The sequence below is a fragment of the Peromyscus eremicus genome, chromosome 6, assembly GCF_949786415.1.
Source record: "Peromyscus eremicus chromosome 6, PerEre_H2_v1, whole genome shotgun sequence".
Classification (NCBI taxonomy): Eukaryota; Metazoa; Chordata; class Mammalia; order Rodentia; family Cricetidae; genus Peromyscus; species Peromyscus eremicus.
This window is the reverse complement of record NC_081421.1, coordinates 82,575,556-82,598,282: the sequence shown is the minus strand read 5'-3', so window position 1 is coordinate 82,598,282 and position 22,727 is coordinate 82,575,556. Positions and strand designations below refer to the sequence as shown.

The 22,727-nt window shown below is 40.5% G+C and overlaps 1 protein-coding gene across 2 annotated transcripts in view; it reads right to left on the bottom strand.

The window, feature by feature from the left end:
• The window catches only part of Vav3 (vav guanine nucleotide exchange factor 3), a 341,908-nt gene that overhangs the window by 174,983 nt on the left and 144,198 nt on the right, over nt 1–22,727 (bottom strand). For both annotated transcript variants that reach the window (XM_059266122.1, XM_059266121.1), the window contains exons 3-9: nt 17,346–17,404; nt 15,090–15,155; nt 10,105–10,213; nt 8,031–8,123; nt 4,891–4,959; nt 3,298–3,401; nt 1,009–1,108 (exon numbers count right to left, since the gene is read on the bottom strand). In XM_059266122.1, the coding sequence (XP_059122105.1) occupies nt 1,009–1,108; nt 3,298–3,401; nt 4,891–4,959; nt 8,031–8,123; nt 10,105–10,213; nt 15,090–15,155; nt 17,346–17,404 (600 nt within the window). The remainder of the gene's footprint in view (nt 1–1,008; nt 1,109–3,297; nt 3,402–4,890; nt 4,960–8,030; nt 8,124–10,104; nt 10,214–15,089; nt 15,156–17,345; nt 17,405–22,727) is intronic.

Sequence of the window (22,727 nt, the reverse complement as noted above, 5' to 3'; positions counted from 1 at the left end):
CCGCTGTGCTAAAATCAAGAAAGGACTAGGATTTGAAAGGCTTTCCCCTCTTTTCCATCACCTGACTTCATGGATGAACTAAACAAAGGAAAAGAGAAAGGAGATATTGAAGAGGAAACAACACAAAAGTATCCCTAAAGATGCTAATTCATAACACACACACACACACACACACGCACACACACCTGTCTGTAGATATATGTGTGTGTGTGTGTGTGTGTGTGTGTGTGTGTCTGTGTCTGTGTCTGTGTCTATGTCTATGTCTGTGTGGCCCAGGCTGACCTCAAACTTGCAATCCTCCTGCCTCAGTCCCTTAAATGCTGGGACTGTAGATGTTTATCACCATTCTCAGCTCCAAAACTATGACTTAGCATAAGCCTCCAGTCTTATCCATCTAGTCCATCAAAGGGATGGCTCCAACTTGCTCACGGGCTTTCTCATGGTCATGGTCAAATAGCACTTTGACTTTTTATGTTTTTATCTGTCTGTCCACTCTTCTTTCTTATGGGCAATAACTATGCATTTTATACATGTGAAAATGTCTTAGGCTGTTCAAAAACATTTGAAATACATACATACACACACACACACACACACACACAGAGAGAGAGAGAGAGAGAGAGAGAGAGAGAGAGAGAGAGAGAGAGAGAGAGAGAGGAGATCCATCCATCCTGTACTTCTCACTATCTTGGTACCTCACTCATAATCTCCCTGCATTCAGTCTTTTCAAGCATGGAATGAGAGAGTTACTAGGACACACATAACAGTAAAGAGGACCTAAGGAGATAATGTATATAAAACCCACAGCCACAAAGTTAGGCTCTGCTCCTGCTACGATTATCAACACAGCTTTTACTACCACAGCTATCCTTAGAAATATTTTATAAAACTAGAGTGAAGTTATAGTTCACACCCATGAGGAGATGCACTATTGCATTCATCAAGTAGAGGGATACACTGCTTAACTTCATCTTTAAGCAATAAAAAATAATAAAAATAAACAGGCACCTCCAATTTCAATTTGACATCTTCTTTGGTCTTAGCGATGTGGTCTAAGTTAGAGATGGCCGACTCCACTCCACTGCAGTACTGTCCATAAATAACCAATCTGAAAGGGAAGAGGAGAAACCTGTGAGGCTGAAAGAAACAAGCAGAGGCAGAAAGAGAGAATGTTCAGTCTTTAAAGCTATCGTCAGGGCTACTACTACACACCTGTGCATGTCTGCTTGTATGTGTACCACACTATGGAGGTCCAAGGCCATAAGGATGCTGGGGTCCCAGGAACTGAAATGACTGGCAGCTGGGATGTTGGGTGCTGGGAACTGAACCTAAGTCCTCTGCAAAAGCATTGAGTAATCTCCACCCTTGAGCATTCTCTCCAGGCCCAAGACTCTTTCTAACACACACTACATGCAGTGTGAGGGCCACTCATATTGACAGCAGCAAAGAGACAATTCTGGTTCCAAATTAGAATAACATTGAGTCCATGTATGTTTTATGGAAGATAGATTTTACAATAGGGCTTAATGACTGTTAATGTTATTTGGATATATATATCAAAAATTTTTAAATTAAAAAATTCTTTAAGCTTTTATTGGAGATAAACTTTTTACTGTTTATTCATCCTCAAGACAGTTATATTTTCTACTACAATTTTATTACAATTACCAGGACTCCACTCATTAATAAACCTTTTACTTTTTGCTGCATTTAATTAAGGAACATACATCATCTCAGAAGCGGGAAGAGAGGCCTGAACACCACGGGTGGAAGATAACTCACACTGCATGGGTCTGAGCCCACTCACCAAGGACAGCTCTACAATACAGACACTTTGCAAAGAGCCTATTAGCTTTGCTGTTCTTATCTCTCCTCTGGCTAAAAGTACTAATAAACTGTTAATATTTATCTAAAAGTTGACACAAAGCAATTCATTAGCCACTTCTTAGTACTTAGGAATTATGTTGCTTGATTTAAAATGAGACAGCCGTATATCTTAGGCAAAAAAAAAAAAAAAGATATTCCATGTTAGGAAAAAATAGATTGATATCTCTGTCGCTGTCTTTCTGTCTGTCTCTCTCTATCTCTGTCCCTGTCACACACACTCTCTCTCTCTCTCTCTCTCTCTCTCTCTCTCTCTCTCTCTGTACTTGTATATATTTTTATGTGTATCTGTGTATATGTGTTTGTGTGTAAAGGTATGTATCTGTGTGTTTGTATGTATATGTATGTGTGTTTGTGTGTATGTATTTATATGTGTGCATGTATATGTGCATTTGTGTGTATGTGTGTCTGTGTGTTTGTTACTATATGTGTGTGTCTATATGTGGCTGTGTGTTTGTGTGTATGTATGTATGTATTTGTATGTGTGCATGTATATGTGCATTTGTGTGTCTTTGTGTGTATGCCTGTCTATCTGTGTGACTATATGTGTGTGTTTGTGTATGTCTATATGTGTCTGTGTGTGTATATGTGTACCTATGTGTGCATTTGTGTGTGTGTCTCATATTGGTCTGGAGCTAAGCTGGCTGGCCAGTGAACTTCAAGCATCTGCCTGTGTCTGCTTCCCCCACCTCCATGCTCAGTGTTGGGAATATAAATTTTTACAAGGATTCTGAGGACTTATCACATTCTAATGGTAAACATTTTACCAAGCTGTCTCCCCAGACCAAGAAATTGCTGCCTTTACTATAAATCTAATGTTCTGAAATCATAAATTGTAAAATATTAGAGTACCAGCTCTTCCTCTCCCATCACCACAGAGAGGAAAGGGAGACTGTGAGCATCAGTGAGAGTCAGTGAAGACTACATCACTCAGGAGCGATGAGCCCTGAGCAAGGCCTGCAGCCTATTGCTCTGCCATGTGAAAGTCTAAGCACTGCACTAGGCATGCTTTTACAACTTTTAGTTGATGTGTGTAAGTGTCTGCATGTATATATGTGTACCACGTACATATTTGGTGCCTAGAAGCCAAAGAGGACATTAGGTCCCCTTTAACTGGAGTTAAAGACCATTGTAGGCTGACAGGTGAGTGCTGGAAACTGAACTTCACAAGAGCAGCCAGTACTCTGAACTGCTGAACACCTGTCCAGCCCATCATCATCATCACCATCATCATCATCATCATCATCATCATCATCTAAAACTCAAACTGCTTCCCTAAGATGAAGTATGCTATGTTCTAATTTCTGCCTGGAAGTATTTTAATAAACAAAAGAAATGTATATTTTCCATTTGTAATACTCATTCATTCTAATTCTGAATCAACACCCATATGTGTTTAAATGTAAAAGTTACCTTTCCTTGTAGTTAATAAAAACTTGATACAAGTTCTGGTCATCTTTATTTACAATGGAATCATGAATCTCTTGCATTAAGCTCCGATGAACTTTCACAAGGTCCTTAGAAAAGAAAACATTGTGAAAGAAAAGAAGGAATCAGAAGCAAAAAGAACTTCCAGAGCTACCACTGTGGCCAGACTTGTGGCTCAGAGAGGAGAGGGGTACAGGGGCTGGAGGGAAGGGAGAGGAGAGGGGGAAGCAGGAGAAGAGGGAGAAAGATATGGGCATGGATAATAGCAATTCCAGATAGGACTAGAAATATCAGTGCCCGATGAAAACAGAAACTATCCTACTTGCTATTATAGGGCAATTTCTCCTTTGCATAAAACATATACGTGGCTTTTCAATCTTATAATCACTGCAAATTTTTAAATAAAACTCATCAAGTACTTACTGTTTTATTGAGAGACTAAAGTAATGATTTGTGTCCTTGGGACACAGAGTCGCAAATCGGTTTGGTCAATTAGTGGTGTCCTAGTGTTAAGCTAACAACAATCAGACTAAATTGCTTGAAACCAGATAACTAATGACACAAGTATGAAGCAAATAAATTGTGCTAGACAGTCTGCTGGAGCAACTCAAAAGTCAGAATTTCATTTTCATTCTGATAAGCAAGTCATTTTCAGCAGGCAGGGACTGCATGCCACAGAGAGAGAATGAGGAATTTGAATCAAGGTACCAATTCCCCATTATCTCTTCCTATGCGCCTTGGAGCACAAAGAAACATGACAACAAGCCCATTCTTTGTACACTAAACATTTAAGATGACTATGTCATCTCCAGTATGTTGCTGAACAAAAACCATAAGAGTAGGGACTATCAAATAAGGTGAATGAGAATTACCATAGGGGTTCAGGGTTCCTACATCCTAAAATGTACAGGTTTCGGTTTTTAATGTTACATCTCCATTTGATATTGTGAACATTTTCTTCCAGTTATAAGTCAATAATAAAGAAGAAGAACTGGGTAGTGGTGGTGCACACCTTTAATCCCAACACTTGGGAGGCAGAGGCAGGTGGATCTCTTGATTACAAGGGCACTCTGGTCTACAAAGCAAGTTCCAGGACAGTCAGGGCTACACAGAGAAATACCGTCTCAAAAAAACAAGAAGAAGAAAGGGAGGAGGAGGAGAGGAAGAAGAAGAAAAAGAAGAAAGGATATTGCGAATTGAAAATGTAAGTTGAGGTTGGCACAATCAGAAAACAGTTGATCTAACTGTCAATGGAGGGAGGCAAATGACATCCCAGGGGCTACATCAGGGAATAGTCAGACAAGCAGACAGCAACATCATGATTGCTTAATTGGGAGTACGTTTCATAACAATGAGGTATGGATAATACATGAACCTTACTTATCCATTTGTATACAGCATGCATTCTTAATTGACCTTGGGTTAAAGATATGATGTCAGTTTTTCAAAAAGAAAAGGATATGAAAACTTGGGAAGCAAAACTCATAGAAAACAGAAGGCAGTGTGTGGATCTGGAATCCACCAATAAGTAAAGACTTTCTAGAAATGCACATCTCTACCTGTCACATCTTTACTTACAGGGATATTGATGAATACCGAGTCAAATTCTGCTGTTGTCAGAAATCTTTTCAATGGTGCCATGAAATACTACCAAGAGAGAAGAGAAAAGTAACTTTAATTAAACATAACTTTGCCTAATCTATACAATGATTTTTTTATTAACCAGCAAAATTGGTTAAAAGTCAATTATTTATTAGCATTATAAACACAAATAGTAGAAATTATTTTCTCTATATTTAAAATTCTACACTGAACAGCTATAAGGACTTAATAGGGACTGGAGAGATGGTTAGTGTTTGCCACACAAGCATGAGTATCTGAGTTCAGATCCCCAGAACCCATGAACAAGCTGGGCAGATGTGACAGCCACCTACAGTCCCAGAAGGTGGAAGGCAAAGTCAAGGACTCTTGGGGACTTCCTGCAGTCGGTGATCTTAGACTTCAGCAAGAGACCCTGCCCCAATAGAGGAAGACATCTGATGTCAACTTCAAGAATCCACTCACTTGTCTACACATGTGCACACACATGTGAATACACAAGCACATATCCATGCATACCATATACATATATGCATGCAAACCAAGGCATAAGTATAAGCTGAAACATTTAAATTGTAAAACAAGATGCTTCTAAAAGTTAGAAGCTGTTGGCCAAGCAGGAAAACAACAGCAATACTCTGGAGATATATTTGAGGATGTATGTAGAACATCCCTCCAAATCTCTAATACAGATTCCTGAGAGGAATAATCTGCTGGTGTAGTTTGTACACCACTTCCATTCATCACTGAGATGTGGCATCCAGCTCGTACTTCTCTTTCATTGTATGCAATCTCAGTATCTGTATAGATGGCCCTTCTAGGAACTTGGCCTGTCAGCTCCTTTATTTCCAACAACTGTGAACTCAACTCACAAATCTCATGGTCACACCTCAAGACACTGTCATTATCAACATCTGTGCATGCTTCACACATTAACTTCACACAGCCATCTCTCTGAGCCCTATATCCAGCCTGTGAAGCTCATTTTTTTTTTCAGGGAATTCTCTAGCCCTACTGTGTCCAGTTTACTGCATTTCACATCCTTCATGGCCTTGCTCCCCTCTCTACCCAGCCCAAGAACCACCATCAGAATGCCTCTCTCTCTCTCTCTCTCTCTCTCTCTCTCTCTCTCTCTCTCTCTCTCTCTCTCTCTCTCTCCCACTCAATTTTTCTAGATACACAAAACCTTTGGCTCTATCTCGCCATATATTTTATAGATCCATATACTATACTGATAGTTTAGTTTTAAATAAGACCACAAAGGTCAAGGGGCTCAGTAATGCCACATGCTCACACTTCTCCTAACCAACAAACTGACTCTTTCACTCTCCTAAGCAACTCTTCCACACTTTCTCTTTTCCTGTAGCTAAAAAAAAAAAAAAAAAAAAAAAAAAAAAAAAAAAAAAAAAAAGCTCTCACCTGGTTCTCATTTTGCTAACCTCTAAAGGTGTGACTCACTAGGGGTGGCCTCAAACCTATTCCCTAAGGACATGTCTTTCCTGAAGTGACCTTGCTTAGTACTACAGCCTAAAGGCCCTATCCGTATACAAATCAGATTTTCCTATCAAAGCCAGACTTACATATTGAATATCTGCCTCAATATATCCCAGTGGAAGTCTAAGGGAGAACAGGAGGTTCACATATCCAACAGATTCATGATTCCCTGCCCTCCATCTTGTTAGCTGGCATCACCATTCATGCATTCACACAGCCCAAATTCTAGCAGCTATCTGTGACTCTTCCTTCTTCCACAATCCTTTGCCTACACCGTCAAATTCTGTAGGCTCTAGTTAGACAAATTATTTCCAAAGTCTGACTTCCCCTATCATCTCCCTCAGTGCTATGATTTCTTGTTACTCTGGTTATTTTAATATCCTTCTATTTTTATCCTCCTTCCCATTCTTACTTCACAAGAGCCAGAGTGCCACGTTAAAAGCTTAAACGCTTTTACATCAAGTCTGCTCAAAGCCTCTAGTGTTTGTCCCTATATAACTGGGTTGCCCACCAGTTCTCTGGACTCCACCATGTCTCAGTCTCCTCCACCCATTCCATCTACCACACTGGACCACTGCTGTTCCATGATGCGTAAGTTGAGTACTTTCCCATCAGATTTCCCTAGGGCACTCTACCATCAGAGAGCCTTTTCCCCAGAACTCTCTTCACTAGAACATGCCCATGGCTTGGGCCCACAACCTTCTCAGTTGATGAACTAAGAACCACATTTTTACACAGAGGTCTTCCGTCATCAGACTCAGTGTGGTATCTCTAACCCATGCCTATCCATCCTCTCTTCCTGGTTTTTCTTCAGGTAACCCCACCCACCTGGCACACTTACTTGCCTCCAGCCTAAACTTTCTCATGATGTAGAAACTACCAAAAGAACCCACCATCTTCCTGCCTCTGCCACTGTGTCCTCAGCTCCTGAAACAGTGCCATTTAGATGTCAAGATAGAAATAAATGGTTATAGAATGTATAAATCTGCTCTGATATCTTTATTTTTCTTTGGGAGGGTTTTATCGAGACGTAATTCATGTTTCTCACAACACAGCTATTTAGTTTGCAATCCAATGGTTCTTAGAAGTTCAGAGCTATGCAGCTATCACCATCAAACTTAAAACTGTTTATCACATAAAACACCCCACAGACATTAGTGGTCATGTGCCATTTTTTCCTCTCAGCTAACCCACCCTCCCTACCCCACATACACACACACACACACACACACACACACACACACACACACACACACACACTAGTCTTCCCTAAAGTTCCAGGCAATTGCTTTTTGTGTGTGTAATCTGTCTGTACATTAGTCTAGTCTGGGTATAGATTTTTAAATCTTCCTCCTTTCTAATATAAGCATATATCATTGAACTATCATTCCTATCCCTACCACCCAAGGTTGTACTAATGTCAAATTCTACTTTTTTGCCACCTGAATGACTGCAGTGTTTTTAGATTATACCTACAAGTGAGCACATGTGGTATTTGCTTTCCTGAGCCTGGCATCTGGTGTAAATCTTAGAATATACATTCACATATTCACACTACAAAAGGAGTTGGTCTAGCACATAGACTATGCAAAGCAACCTCGGGGCTTAGATACCTGATGACTTACTTTTTCTATTGACTCCAGAGTTTCTGTATATTTTTCTTCTGTCTGCTTAATTTCTGCTAGGCAACAACTTCGTATATCATTTTCTTGTGATTTCTGCATATAGAAAGATAAAATTAAGGTTATTTAGTTGAATTCTCTCTCATATCAGCTTATCTAGGAAAAGATCAAAATCACTTTCCATCCTAAAAAAGACATACTTAGCTGCATTTGTGATATATTTTGTTGGAGCTATTTTTTCAACACTATAAGTGAAAAGGTTTTAAGTGACTAAAATAAGCTTCTGAAATAGATATTCTACTTAAATAAAGGCACCTCCTTTATTCAAATGTTAATGAATCTGGTAACACAGTCTAAGCATTTCCTTCATAGACAGCAGATTACACATGTACTACAGAAATGACTATAACATATTAAAAGTATTTTTTAAATACTTAAAAGGAATGTGAGAGCTGGGGATACAGCTCATTAGTAGGGCAGGTGCCTATCATATATCAGGCCAAGGTATCAGTCATCAGCAACACACACACACACATACATACATACACACACACACACACACACACACACACACACACACACACACACACGATAAGTAAAATCCTTCAAACATTGTTTTTACACATTATCATAATATATGGTTCTTTCATTTAGTGTTAAAGTTCAGTATAACATCAAGGTCAGAGACTTACAGACAAAACAGAATTCAGTTCAGACACTGATTTTGTTATCTTTATAACTATAAACAAGTTACTGGGTTTCTCTGTGACTTGGTTTTCGCTTCTGTAAAACAGAAGGACAGCACTAAACCCAAAAAGTGCCAAGTGACAGAAGCCATGTAAAGCACATTTCACCTTGCCAGGGAGTCTAAATTATTATTGTTGTTAATTGTAGCCCATGGCAACCACCCAGAGCTGTGTAGTGGGGGAGGACTGTCCTGAGGGTGGAGGAGACCCTGAAGATCAGAGTGCCTGGAAGCACTAGTTGCAGAAGAGATGCACCTGAAACCCTCTGGAAAATGCTGCCAGGGGAGCCCACCTCTCATGCATCAAGTTAAACACACAGTGATTATATTTCCAACCTACTTCTGTGCCCCTGCTCCCCAGTGTGGAACCCAACAACCTCCCTCGGCCCTTGATTAAAAGCCAGAGCACAGAGAGCAGAGCCAACTCATGAAACCCCTGAAGAAGCTAAGTCACCACCCAGCCGATGAAGAAGTCTTTAGGATAAAAGAATATGCTAATAAATGTCTAAGTGGCTGACGATTTAAATTTTCAAATTATGGATAAGAAGACGGTTCAAAGCAGTTCTTTCTGGATATTCTAGATATATGCACGGGCGGAAGCTTTGAGAGGACACACTGATTATGCTAGTATCTGAAGACATTTAAAAACAACAACAACAACTTATTGCCTTGCCCAGCCTTGATATAAGGGTTTGTGCCTAGTCTAATTGTAACTTGTTATGCGGCGTTCGCTTGATATCCTTGGGTGGACTGTTCTTCTCTGAAGGGAAACAGAGGAAGAATGGATCTAGGGGAGAGGGAAAAGCTGGGGAAGGGGGTGGGAAGAGCAGAGGGAAACTGCAGTTGGGATGTAATGTATTAGAGAAGAATGAAAAAAAGAAAAGGAAACAATAGGGGAGAGTCACTTCTGACAAGAGCTAATGAGCAAAAAGGAACAGCTACTGACGTAACTTATGTTAAATTTAAAAGGAAAAGAATGTATCTGTTTTGGAAAAGATGTACTTTCACAGTTACAATCTCATGTTCGCTGAAATTGTATCTTATTGCCACTCTGCCGCTGTTCAGCCAATTGACGTGGCACTAGCCTCTAAGACTCAATTTCCTCACTAAGAAAAGTCCCACAGTCATTTTGAACTTAACAAACAAACAAACAAAACCAGCAGCTTCCATTTCCAAATAAGTTCTAGTTACATAAGGTATAAGCAAACAAGGAGTTTTGGTTAAGTATTTCAACAAAAGTTAAAAGTACATTAATTAATCTTCTAATAGCCTTCCTTAAAAAAAAAAAAAAAAACTATTCAGAGTTCCTTTAAAAACAAGTGAAAGCCCTACAGGTTGCTGAGCTTCCTCCGCCTTCATCAAGTCCTCATAGACTTCTCCGCCGTCGTCCTCGCCATACACACAGTCATAGAGGTCTTCTTCATCCTCCACACGGGTTTCGCTGAAACAAGGAATGCAGGTATAAAGGCTGTGTTCTAGTACAGTGGATGTAACACTGAGACATGCCCTATAGGTTTTAGTCCAAAATAGACTGAAATTTTCCCACTGATTTTAGCAGAACATTCAGAGAAGAGGGAAAATGGAATTAGTGGAAAGAATCAAGACGTTCTCATTATAACTCTGTCCCTCCCAATTATCTCAAGGACAGACAGAAGAATCCAGCAGTGGGGACAGTGCTAATTAATACCTAACTGGCTATTTACTTTCATAGAACCATATTAATGATCATCTTGCAGCTAGCCGTGGCTCTAATTCTCTGGGCACTGGTTGTCACAGGGGTATGGCTTAGTATTTGATCTATGAAAAATGATGAATCTGAGAGACCTGGAAGTCACCAGACTTGTCAAAGGCAACCCATCCAGTCTACAGCAGAGTCATGACCTAAAAACATGCTTGTTTTACACTATTTAACAGTCTCGTCACACTGCCTCTGCATCCCAGTGTTCCATGGCCTCGGCTTCATTATATTATTAAAGGGCACAGTGTGGGAAGGACAGGAGAGTTAAGGAATAGGTGACATAGTGAAAATCTGTTTGATAACAGCAACAGTTGCTGTAACGTTATTATTACCTAATCCATTTCTTTGCAAACCATGCTTCTAGAAGCTCACTTAGAAGATATATAGACATCTTTCTACAAGCAAACTGCCTTTATCTGTGTTAACTATTTGTATTTTATTTTTAAAGGGGAGATAGGCAAAGATCTTTAAAATATTTAAAATCTACTTTAAAGCCATTAAATACCACATATCAGTTTCTTAGAAATATTTATACTTTCCAGCCCTCATGACTTTACCAGTGGCTGACCAGGGCACTGTTCCCAAGCCCCTACCGTGAAACTATGAACATGGTCAAGTATGGCATGCCCTCCATTTTATAACTACTACCCTCTCCAGTTTTCCTTCCTAGTTTAAAACTTCTATAAATGCCTTCTACTAACATAACCCTAAAGCATGGCCTTGACCAATATAGAGATGTTGGAATGAAACATTAATCTCTCTGAGAATGAAACTCAACCCTTTAATATGACCAGCCCTGAACACCCCTCTTCAGCCTGTACAGGCTGAATGTTATAAATTGACATGAACAAAAGTAAGAACACTATAACTGTGTCACTCTGCAACTTGGAACGTTTTTCAAAGCTGGTACAATCACAGGCTGTTTATGTTTGTCATGAAAGATTGTTTGGAGGCATTTGACAGAAGTGAACTGTCAAAACCCAGAGAAAAGGAAGGTATATTAAAGGAGGGAACTGAAGCCTGAGAGAACTATGCTCTGAGAAAAAAATCACTTCAGAAATACTTGTCCACCCACCTACCCATCTGCTCATCCATCCAGCAGATATTTTTGAAGAACTGACTGAATTCCACGCTCCAAAGACTCGGAACATCTAGATCAAAAGCTCTCCCATTGAGGATCTGGACCAGTGTGTAAAGTGTTTATCATGTAAGTGTGACGACCTGAGTTTGAACTCCCGGAACCTTCATAAAGCTTAGCATGTTAGCACATCTGTAATCCCAGGGTTCTACAGTAAGATAGAAGAGAATCCCTGGAAGTGTGTGGGCCAGCTAGCCAGCCTATGTATGTAATCTCAAATAATGTAGGAGGCAAGGTTGCCACCTGACCTCAAAACACACACATGGGCACCCATGCACCCCACTCACACATGAATGCATATACAAATCATGCACATATATCATACACAATACACAAGCACACATAAACTGACTTTTAAGGAGAACATCCTATAAAGATATAGTTCTATATATGTAACAAGAGAAATTAACACAAACTAAAGAAGCAGGGAAGAGAAAAATCGAGGAAGGCTTCCAAGAGGTCCTATGGCTGAGCTAGATTATGAGTATGTCAGCTTATTCAATAGATACCTGCTGTAAAAATGCTGTTTTCTAGGAGGGCACAGCTGCAGTCACAAGACCTACCCTAGTGGAACTTCAATACCAACAAGGCTGGCACACACCCACGTCAAGTGAAGAGAGAGACTATGCTCCTGAAAAGGGCAATACCATGAAGGTGGGAGTCCAGACAGCCTGGGATGCTGAGCTCGGCAATCCCTCACAGCAGTGTGCTGGACCACTGGAGGGAAGAGCTGAAACAAAACTATAAAGGGACATACTCATACTCATACTCAGTGAACCCAACCTTAACTGGGATATCTAGAAAGCAGCAGGGGCTTTGCAGAGGAGGGAAGGTGGGGAGAAGAAAGCAGGCGGGGGGGGGGGGGCAGAAGCCAAGAGGCCCAATGCTGTGAGGCTGAGAGCTGCAACTAGGCTAAAGGTTGATGAGGAAGGGGACAAACTCAGGACTGTGACATTTGGAATTAGGGAGAGAGGAGAAAGAATGAAAGATGCCTTTCACTTTGGCTTGAACTCTATGTTGGGAGCTCTGTGATTTCCACTGCAGGGTATTTGATGGAGTTTGGCTGGAAAACAGTGGGGCAATTGGGTTAGTTGGAGCACTTAGTCTCATTATGTCTTAGGAGTGGGTGAGATGGGGGTCTCTTTATGCAGTCCCTGGCTGTCCAGTGTCTGGGCATTTTGTGTAACCCATCAAAGGGCAGAGAAGTCTGCTGAGATCAGGATGGGACTAACTGAGATAATCAGCTGAGGAAGGGTCTGGTCCTGGTGGGAGAAGTCTGGCCAGAAGCAAAACGGACTGTGGAATCCATCCCCTGACAGTTTGAACTTAAAGTCTCCTCCTACCTGACACCTAACATCCCCTCCAAACTATATCTTACCTAACAATATTACTAAGCAGGACAGGTGGCAGATGATAGGTATTAGTTGCCATCAGTAGTATTCAGCCCATGTGGGGCTTTGAAAAAGAACATCATCACAGCACTGGACATAATACGTTCTTCCTGAGATCCTATTACAAGACCAGTAACCTTACAGTCACTTTATAAAACATTGTTGCCAATTAATGAGATAATCATCATCTACTTTACTTAATGGCAGTGAGTTCTTGGAAGTTTAGAAGCAGTAAGAAGCTATCTTCAAAGGGCGTTTAAAATATATGACTTCAAGGTCACTCCAAATGCCACGTAGTCCAGAAAAAGCTACCTTCTGCCCGTTGTTATAGCCACCAGTAGGACTCTTCTCACCTGCTCTTCTACTGAGAGCTCCCAGAGCACCAAGTCGTCACCACACATCTCTTCCAGGACAGTAATGAGGAACCTCTAGCTCCAGGGTCTAAAACATCTGGGTTCGAGGACTACCATGAGCGAGGTCATCTCACAAAAGTTAGTTTGATGTACAAATTTGGTTTTCCACTAAATTATAACAGTGGGAACTTACACAGCCATTACACGAGATAATGCACAGAATATGCTAGTGCACAAATGAGCAGACAACACGCCCTTACTACTGAATGATTAGATAGCTCAACCCTAACGCATAATGCCTGGCACACAGTAGGTGTTTAGCGTTCCTTCGGCTCATTTATGTGAATACACCAAACACAGCTTCATCTCTTTTTCTCTCATTTTTCATGTATATATGTGTATATGGTATAGTTGCGTGTGCCTGTGCATGTTTGTATGTGTAGAGGTGTAGGTATGTGTGCATATGTGTGCAGCTGAGTATAAGTGTATAGGCCTGAAGTTGGTATCTGGAATCTTCCTTGATGGCTCTTCTAGCTTATTCACTGAGACAGGTCCTCTCAATCAAATTCAGAGCTCACCCATAGGTCGAGTCTCATTAGCCAGCTTGCTCTAGAGGAAGCCCTCTGCCTCTGCTTCCTGGGGCTAGAATTACAGGCAAGCTGTCGTGCCTACCCAATGTTTCAAAAAGGGTTCTGGGAATCCAAACTCAGATCGTTTTTGCTTGTATAGGTGCTTTAACCACTGAGCCATCCCTCCAGCCCAGCACAGTTTAAAGTTCTAAGAATACAGACATGCCCAGAGTTCCTGCTGTCGCTGCCTTGGAGGGCAGACACAGACAGCAAGCGAAGCGAGCCACATTGCCGTAGCCAGAAATAAACACTCTAAAACCACAGAGTAAGGAAAGGGTGTGGTGGCTATTTTTGACTGGTCACCAGAGGAGGTAAAGGGATGCCTGAGAAAGACAAATGGTGAGGGGCCAGCAATACGAGCAGATAAAACAGCCAGTGGAAAGGCACGTTCAGTGTTGGACAGATGAAAGAATGGATTCCCACAGATTCCAAGAATTGCCCCTGGAGCATAATCCATCTCTTAGAATTCTTTGCAAACATGCCTGAGCTGTGCCATAAGGTCTTTGAGGAGAGAGGATCATGCTTTATATTTATTCTTAATCTGCACAAGTCACTCAATCAGCAGAAGATAATCAGCTGCAAGACCTTCTGCCTTTCTTGACTATTAAATAATAAAGCCCACAGAATCCTCTGCTCCTCTGCTCGGCATAAGCACCATCTACCGATACATCCCTGAATAGCTCCAGCCTGCATCCGTCCTTCCTTGGGCTGGCAACAAAGCACACACTCTTGGCCCTACAACTCCAGTAGTAAAGTTTATTTCCTTTTTATTATTCCCTAATTGCATAATTCCAGTTTTATCTACCTCTCTATTATGCCTTTGAGAAATGTCCAGTTTTTACTTCTCTACAGTTAGGTTTCTCTTCACAGGAACACAGGAAAAGAACTAACAGCCAGTTGGAGCATATTTCCTGTGAAACTTCCTATCATCATTTTAAAGAAAATATTTATTATGCCTTAATCATCACATCACTTTTACCCTGCAGAGAGCTTATTACAGTTCACATCTACGCTAAGCACAAATTTGGGCGGGCAGTGGCTTAATTTTACTGAAAATATTCAACATACTCTATTAAGTCAGGAAGGCCTTTGTAGATGTCTTCATCATTTACACTTTCTTCTGTAGGGAAAGGCCTGGGAAGGAAGGAAAAACATGGGAGAGTGAGCCATCAAGATGAGCATTTACCTCCAATTAAATAGTAAAATTTGCTGCCACTCAAACAAGCCATCATACTGAACGATTTCTAGGGTTTCTCCAAAAGTGCTTGCCCAGCAGCTGTGCCTGGGGTTCCCCTGGGGAGACAGCAACACCTGCTACCCTAAATCATCTCCAGCATTACAGCCAGTCTCTGCAGACTCGTGCAGCTGGGGACATGCTAATGTGATTACCTGATCTCCCTCCTGCCACATACCTGCAGGGCCACCCTATGACACAGTGCCCAGTTCAGGAGGCAAGCAGCCTTGCCCATGCCCATGCCTTCAGCACCCTCACTCCAGCTGTAAGATCTGACCCAACAAAGATTCTGACCGCAAAGCATCTTTCATGGCTCAGCTCGCTAGGAAGGGTGATGAGTATTAGAAGGCAAAGACATCACACATATGATCTGGACCCTGGCAGACTTTCCTATTCAGACATCACGGTTTAAGTTGCATTTTTTTTTTTCTATTTTCATTTTTGGAGACATTAACTAAGTAGACTTCAAAGAGACCGACGAGTTGTTTTTGTCCCCTGTTAAAAACACCACACTTTAATTTTCCCCACTCCTATCATTTGACATCTTTGTTTGGATCATAACATTTCATCTTATGACCAAAATAATGCTTTGAAAGTATGCCTAACAAGATCACCATAGCAATTATATTGTAATGACAAACGCTCTTCTCTTTGCCAGTAAGTATGTTTCATGTTTATAAGAAAGGAACCATTAAAATAATAAATTTTAAATAACGGCTAAAGACTTTAATTGAAAATCAGACTTTGGGGTTATATTTTTATTTTTTAAAACGATTTAGACTTTAGATATATCATGAATTAATTCAATACTTAAGAGAGCAAAGGGACCTACTTTTTTTTTCAAATAAATGAACACCTGTAACCAATCTTTCAGGGTTTTTCTTTTTTAATGCAGGTACATTTTCTCAAACTTTCATATCTACATAGGTTCACTATAGAAAATTATAGTCCACTGCTATAAATATAGACAAGAAATTTTCAAAGGGAAAAAAGACTTCTGATAGGTGTCCTTTCAGAATCAAAAGTACACACAAAGCAGGCTATGCTTGTTTTGAAATCTACTCCATACATACAATGACACAAAATTTATATTGACATGAACAGCTACTCATTACTGAAGAGCAAGCTAGAAGGAATGAAGAACGAACCAGCTGATAATCTATTCCTACAGAAAACTGATCAAATCAGGGCCCATATCTGAGCAAAGGTCTTCAGGACGTCCTCCTGGAGACCACTATGATGGCATCCAGGAACTGAGTGTTAAATAGTCCTGTGAGACACATTTGGGTCCCCTCTCTCAGACCTGATATAACCTGGGCACAGAAAAATGAAACCAAAGGTCATAGATAGAGGCTTACAAAGCCCTATCATGGGTGGAGACTAGAACACAAAGCCTTGAAGAAATAAGGTACAAAATGAAAATTCTATTTCCATGTAGCCTGGCTATATCTTCTTCATTCCCTGTTTCTTTTATTCTTTACTGACAGCTCCAACTTAAGTAGTGTGTAGTCTCTAAAAGAGAAACAGCTTGAACAACTAACACATCTCTACTTCCATGCTTACCAACTGCATTATACTCTATTACATGGAGATGGTACAAATAAACAATCTACTTCCGAACTTTTCATGTATTACCCAACCTTCCACACACATCCTTTTGCATCTACCATTTAATGCTTGTCTGACTGTTCCTTAAACCCATAAAAGTTGTGAGTTATTTTTATGGTCTCTTCTACAGGAACCAAATAACATTATATTTTTAAATATTTATGTACTAAAACATTTGCATTTGTCTTAATGAATTATACATATATAAATGCTGAAGAAAAATTTTTAAAGGAGCCATAACCAGTGCCAGTCACCAGGGAACTGAGAAGAATGTTCAGTCATTGTACCTCATTCAATTTTATGAGTAAGTTCTTAATTTCTCAGTAAATCTCAAATGTGTGTGTGTGTGTGTGTGTGTGTGTGTGTGTGTCATTTAATATATCAAGACTTTCGCAAACAATAGCCATTCAAGAAATCAAAAAAAAAAATAAACCATTGTGATGAACTACACGGAAAACAGGACCACAGAGGCATGAACTTACCTGATTCCTGTGGCCAACGCTATTGGTGTGCGGGACAGCCGAGATAATGTTTCTATAACCTGAACAAAAAAAAAAAAAAGAGGAAAATGTTCATTGAACATGTATTTAACAAGGCTTAACGGTTTTCTCAAAAGCAGCTGTTTTCCCATTCAATATTAACAATGGTTAGAGAAAGATAAATTTATAGACTCAAAGAGTGTAAATGGAAAGTGTCATGATTGGGAAGCTTAAACACCTGGGTTATAGCTGCGATCCTTCTAATTTATGACTTAAATCAGATTACTAAGAAGTGAGTGACAGTCTTCCTTCCAATTAAAAAAAAAAACCTTAAATATCACATAAATCAGTGTTCCCCAACATAGTACCCACTAGATATGTGAAGCTATTTAAGTCAAAATTTAAAAAAAAAAAACATAAATTTCATTTCCTTGACTATACAAGCCAAATTTGAAGCACTCAGTCTTCACAGTTTCTGGTGCCTTTTGGAACACCCAGATACCGGGTGTTTCCACACCACAGCAGGCATTGCTAAGCAGCAAAGTCGTTGAGAATGTCGGCTCTGGATCCTGATGACACAAGTTCAAACCCAGGTTTCCCAATCATTACAGTAACTCTAAGCAACCAGCTACATTCACTATTGTTGGCTTCTTCCTCTAGATAACGCCTCAGATACTAGCTAGTGATCCGTAGACTATTGTAGACTATGAAATAACACAGTACATGCAAAATGGTTAAAAGGTACCCATTCTTTATAATTGCCAACTTAGAACAAATTGCTTTATTCTGAGTGTGTTCAAGAATTTTTTTGTTCTAAATTACTTTTGATTATGCATTTCAAAAGCTCCTTATGAAGATCTTCAGCACCTAAGCCCAAGGATACTCGGCTAACAGTTTTTGGCAACCGTACCTAGTGATTATACAAATCTTTCTTTCAGTCATTTGTACACAACATCACCTTTGTCAGAGACGTCACTAGGAAACCAGGATTGAGAATGCATTTTCCTCATTGACTCCATTTATATGACAAACACAAGTGCTCAAACTCTCATAATTGAGCACAACAAAGAGGTTCCGCTGTGCAATTCATTTAGAGTAAGAGGGGAAATGAGAGGACAGGTGTCTGCCTGGACTGAGATAGTCTAGTGCTCATCTAAAACGCCTCAGCTCCAAGGCAGAAACGTAAGCAATGATTTCCCTCAGAGAAAGTTCTAGAGGGTACCAGCCCCACGGGTGGGGTCTCAAAACACCTGGCTCACTAGTGAGCCTACTTGGAGCCCTGTTCGCTGGTTTTCAGATAAACTCACCTTTGCTAGCCTCTACAAAACATAGATTAAAAACAGCTAATTAACTGCTGCACAGAGTTATTGGGAAAAAATGAGAATGCTCACCAAATGCTTGTGAAGTTTTATTACAGAAAGTAAAATTAGCTACACAGGGGATTGTAATTATATATTGACTATAAATAGCAATGTCCTGTTGTCCTGGATTCTTGAAAACTGTGGAAAGAATAGATGTGGCTCATCAGCACTAAAAAAATGAAAGTAGAGAGGACACATATATCAATCAGTTCTATGAAAGCACTCTCCCAGTGCACACATAGCTCAAAACAGCATGTTATACATGACATGTGTATAGCTTTATTAACTTACAAATAAACCAAAAACTGCTTCAACATTTTTAACAAAAGAGCAAAGGAACAGAAGAAAATGAAGCAAGAGACCTGGAGACCAGGGGAGCGAAGGTATTGACCCCCAAATTCTACATCTAACCCTAGTCTCCTACTGAGACACTAGGAAAGAGAAAGAACAGAAATCTGAAGATGCCAAAACCATGTGTTTCTAAGTGAAAAGTCTAGTTTTGGAAAAGCTTCTGGAGTAATCTGAGTAGTAGTATTCAGACCCTTGGTTAAACTAGTGTTGAGTTTAGACACACCCTACTGGGATGTGCCAATGCTACAGAATCCCAGAGAATGCTCTGCCTCTTGCTGTGTTTTATGCTGTGGTCTCAGTCCCTGTTTAGCAAGAAAAACAACACAGCAATAATACATTATTACTGCTACTTTCATATGCATTTTAATGGCAATTAATTTTGTTCTTCGAAGATATTTGTATAATTATTATAGATTTACAAAATAATTCACCCTTTGACTTTTATCTGCCAACACTCAGAACGACTACAGTATTTTTACATCCATATGCCTACCCCCTCACTGCAGAGGGGAAGCTGGAACTAAAAACAAAACAAAACAAAACAAAAACGTACAGCTTGATTTGTCACATAACATCCATTCGCCACCAGAGGGAGCCAGACGATAGTCTATTACCTCAGTCTGCCTACCTTTAAGCACACATAGAAAACTAAGCTGAAGCAACTCCTAGGATTCAATGAAGATTGTTTACTATTCAATCTAAATGACAACACAGATACAAATTCATGCTACAGGGGATGGAAAGAGTGTGAGGTGGTCTTACAATGAGTGGCTGTGAGACCCCTCACTTTTATGCTTATCCTATTTCACATAGTTCTAATATTAAGTTCAGCCAAACCAAATAAAGGCTGTTTGGTCCATATGGTGCTTTTAGAACAACGTCTATTCTATAAAGACAGTGTTTACAGATTGAAAGTGGGCAAGTACACAAACCAATGCCAGATCCTCCAATCCCCTGTGTGGATTCTCTGGCCCGCCCCTCTGAAGCAGACCGGCAAGAGTATTTATGAAAGAAAACATACTGAAAAACACTGAGAAGCTTATTTTTCATGCAATATGTTGATTTTTAAATGGTTATTTCAAGATGATAAATTATGGACATCGATTCCCAGAAAGGAGGATGAAATAGCAAGAATGTTGTAACAATAAGCTATACTGACTCCACATCCTGGACTTCCTTTCTGTACCCACATCCTCTAGCCTCGTGGGTAAGAAAATGTATCTGTAAAGAAGTCAAGGTTATAACTGGGGTAAGATAAATTAGACCTACTGTGTGAGGAAGGCGAGAGAAGTGAGCAAGGCTTCTCATTCCCACTTTAAATTGAAGATTGCATCCCAGTAGCCATAGGATCATTGAGAATGTTTGGGAAAGGAGAAAACAGGGCTAATTGCATTGGGGAAGGAGAATTCAGGGAGTGAACAGAGGGGATAGGAAGTCATGGGGAGCAGCCAGTAGCCAGAAGTCACACAGGAATTTCCTCAATAGTTCAAGGGTACTCCAAGGTAGCCACAAGGAGACCTTAGGATGTGAGATGTCCTTGGGAGCTGTGGCTGAACACTGTGACAGCTCAGGAGGGAAGAGGAGACTGGGTGATGCAGGAGCATCCCTTGAGATGCACCTCCTGGAAAGCCTACTTCAAAGTCCCATAGCTTTGATGGGGTATGGCCAGAGCTCTGCAAGGCTGCTGGTTCCTCCAAGGGACCTTCTCTCTTATACACTCCCACCCCATGCCTGGGACTCATGTACCCTCTCTTAGACCATGGCTATAATTCTGCCCTGGCACTTATCACTTTATTTAAAGTTTTTAAAATCAGCTTTCAATTTTTTTCAAAAGAATTCAAGATTCTTTTCAAGTTAAAATATTAATATATGAAAGCCATCACCCTCCACCTCTCTGAGCTCTATCCAGAGGGGACCACAGCTAAGAATCTGCTGTAATTCTTGCATCCTCTTTTTCTTTTTCCTTTTATTTCTTCTTCTTCTAATAAATGAGTTCCTGGCTCCTAGCCTGGCATGATGGTTCACATCTGTGATCCTAACACTTAGGAAGCTGAGGCAGGAGGATTATTACAACTTTAAGACCAACCTGTGACACATAGCAAATTCTAGGGAAGTATACATTATGAAATGTGGCCCCGTCTCAAAAACAATGAGATTTATTATAAAGCTGTTTTTTAAAATCTTTCTAAGAGTTTTCTAAAACATTCAGAGTCATGCTTTGTCACTAACAATCAATCACAGCCATGCCATCATGCACAGATGTACTTTGTTCATTTTAATGCTGTGTGACACTCCAGCATATGTAAATAATCTAATGATTTTGCCATTTTCCCATCAGTAAGTCGTTATAACACTCTGCTACAAAGCTAGCAGTCACATCCTTGCCAAATGTATGTTCAATTATGTGCAGGCTCTGCTATAGGAAGAATGGTAAAGAGCGGTGCTTGTGCATGGGGGAAGGAATGAGGAACATTCTTTAAACTGTTTACATGAACTTAGACATGCTTGAAGGGCCTGTGAGGATGCAGCAAGGATTCCAGTGATAGTCAGTCGGCTCTCCAACAGTAGGACATATCTTCAGGGCAGGAGACCCAAGCCACTTCCCCTCTGTTTGGTTCTCATAGAGTCACTGGACGTAACTAGTCGTTGCCCGAGTAAGTGAACAAGTAATACTTGCCTTGCAAAAATCACTGAGAAGATCCTAGATCACAGGGGTTGGAATGTGTAAAGGGCTAGCCTGGCACAAGCAGGGGAAATAAAAACATAACTGAAGAAGGAACTCCAGTGAAAATTAATATTAGTTCACCCAGATCCTCAACCCTAGAGCCACCAAAGAGCGTAGGAGGCTCCTGTCACTTTTTCGGTTGACGATGACTTTTCTTTGGTTAGAGCTGTTTTACCACTCCATTTGTCTGTTTAAAAGCCATTACATAAAGCTAAATGCAATACTGAATAACGGACAAACTTCCCGTTTTTTTAACTATTCTCTTCAAGAGACTCCTGACACGATCCCACTCTTGGCTTATCCGGCACATTAATATCACTATTGGAGCCTGCAACTGAAGCAAGCCATCTGTGTAGACAGGAGAATTGCTAAAGCTCCTTGGATGGTCTTGAGTTAAGGAAGCCACGGTTGCAGAGAATAGCTGAAGGAAACTATGGGGTCCAACATGCATATCAGAAAAAAAATACTATTTATGAATGTACCTTCCTGATTTTTCTAAATTTTCCCTCTTCGCCTATTCTCTGATCCAATAGCTTGGTTCCATAAGAATTCCTGGAGCAGTGATTTTTACAGAGGGGTGGGCTGTGCATGGGGCAACCAGAGGCTTGAGCCATGAGTACTAAAACTGGCTTAGTGGTTCGGGAGGGCATTGTCGTGTATAGCATGACAGACAGCCCAACACCCCAAGTGAGCAGCTGTGGCTGGAGACCCAGGTGCGGCATCAAGGCTCCCGCAGGCTCAGAGCAAATGCCCTATGGAGTAGAGACAAACACAGGGTCCAAATAGGTAACTGGGAATAGGGGCTTCAGGGTGTTGGTCTGGAGTCAGACAAAAGCAGGAGGAGAGGTCAGCTGTGACCCAAAGGCAACCGGGGGAACCAGTATATCACACAGAAGCCCTTAACTCTAGATTCTTGACAGTGAGGCCCAGTTCTAAACCCAGCCAGAT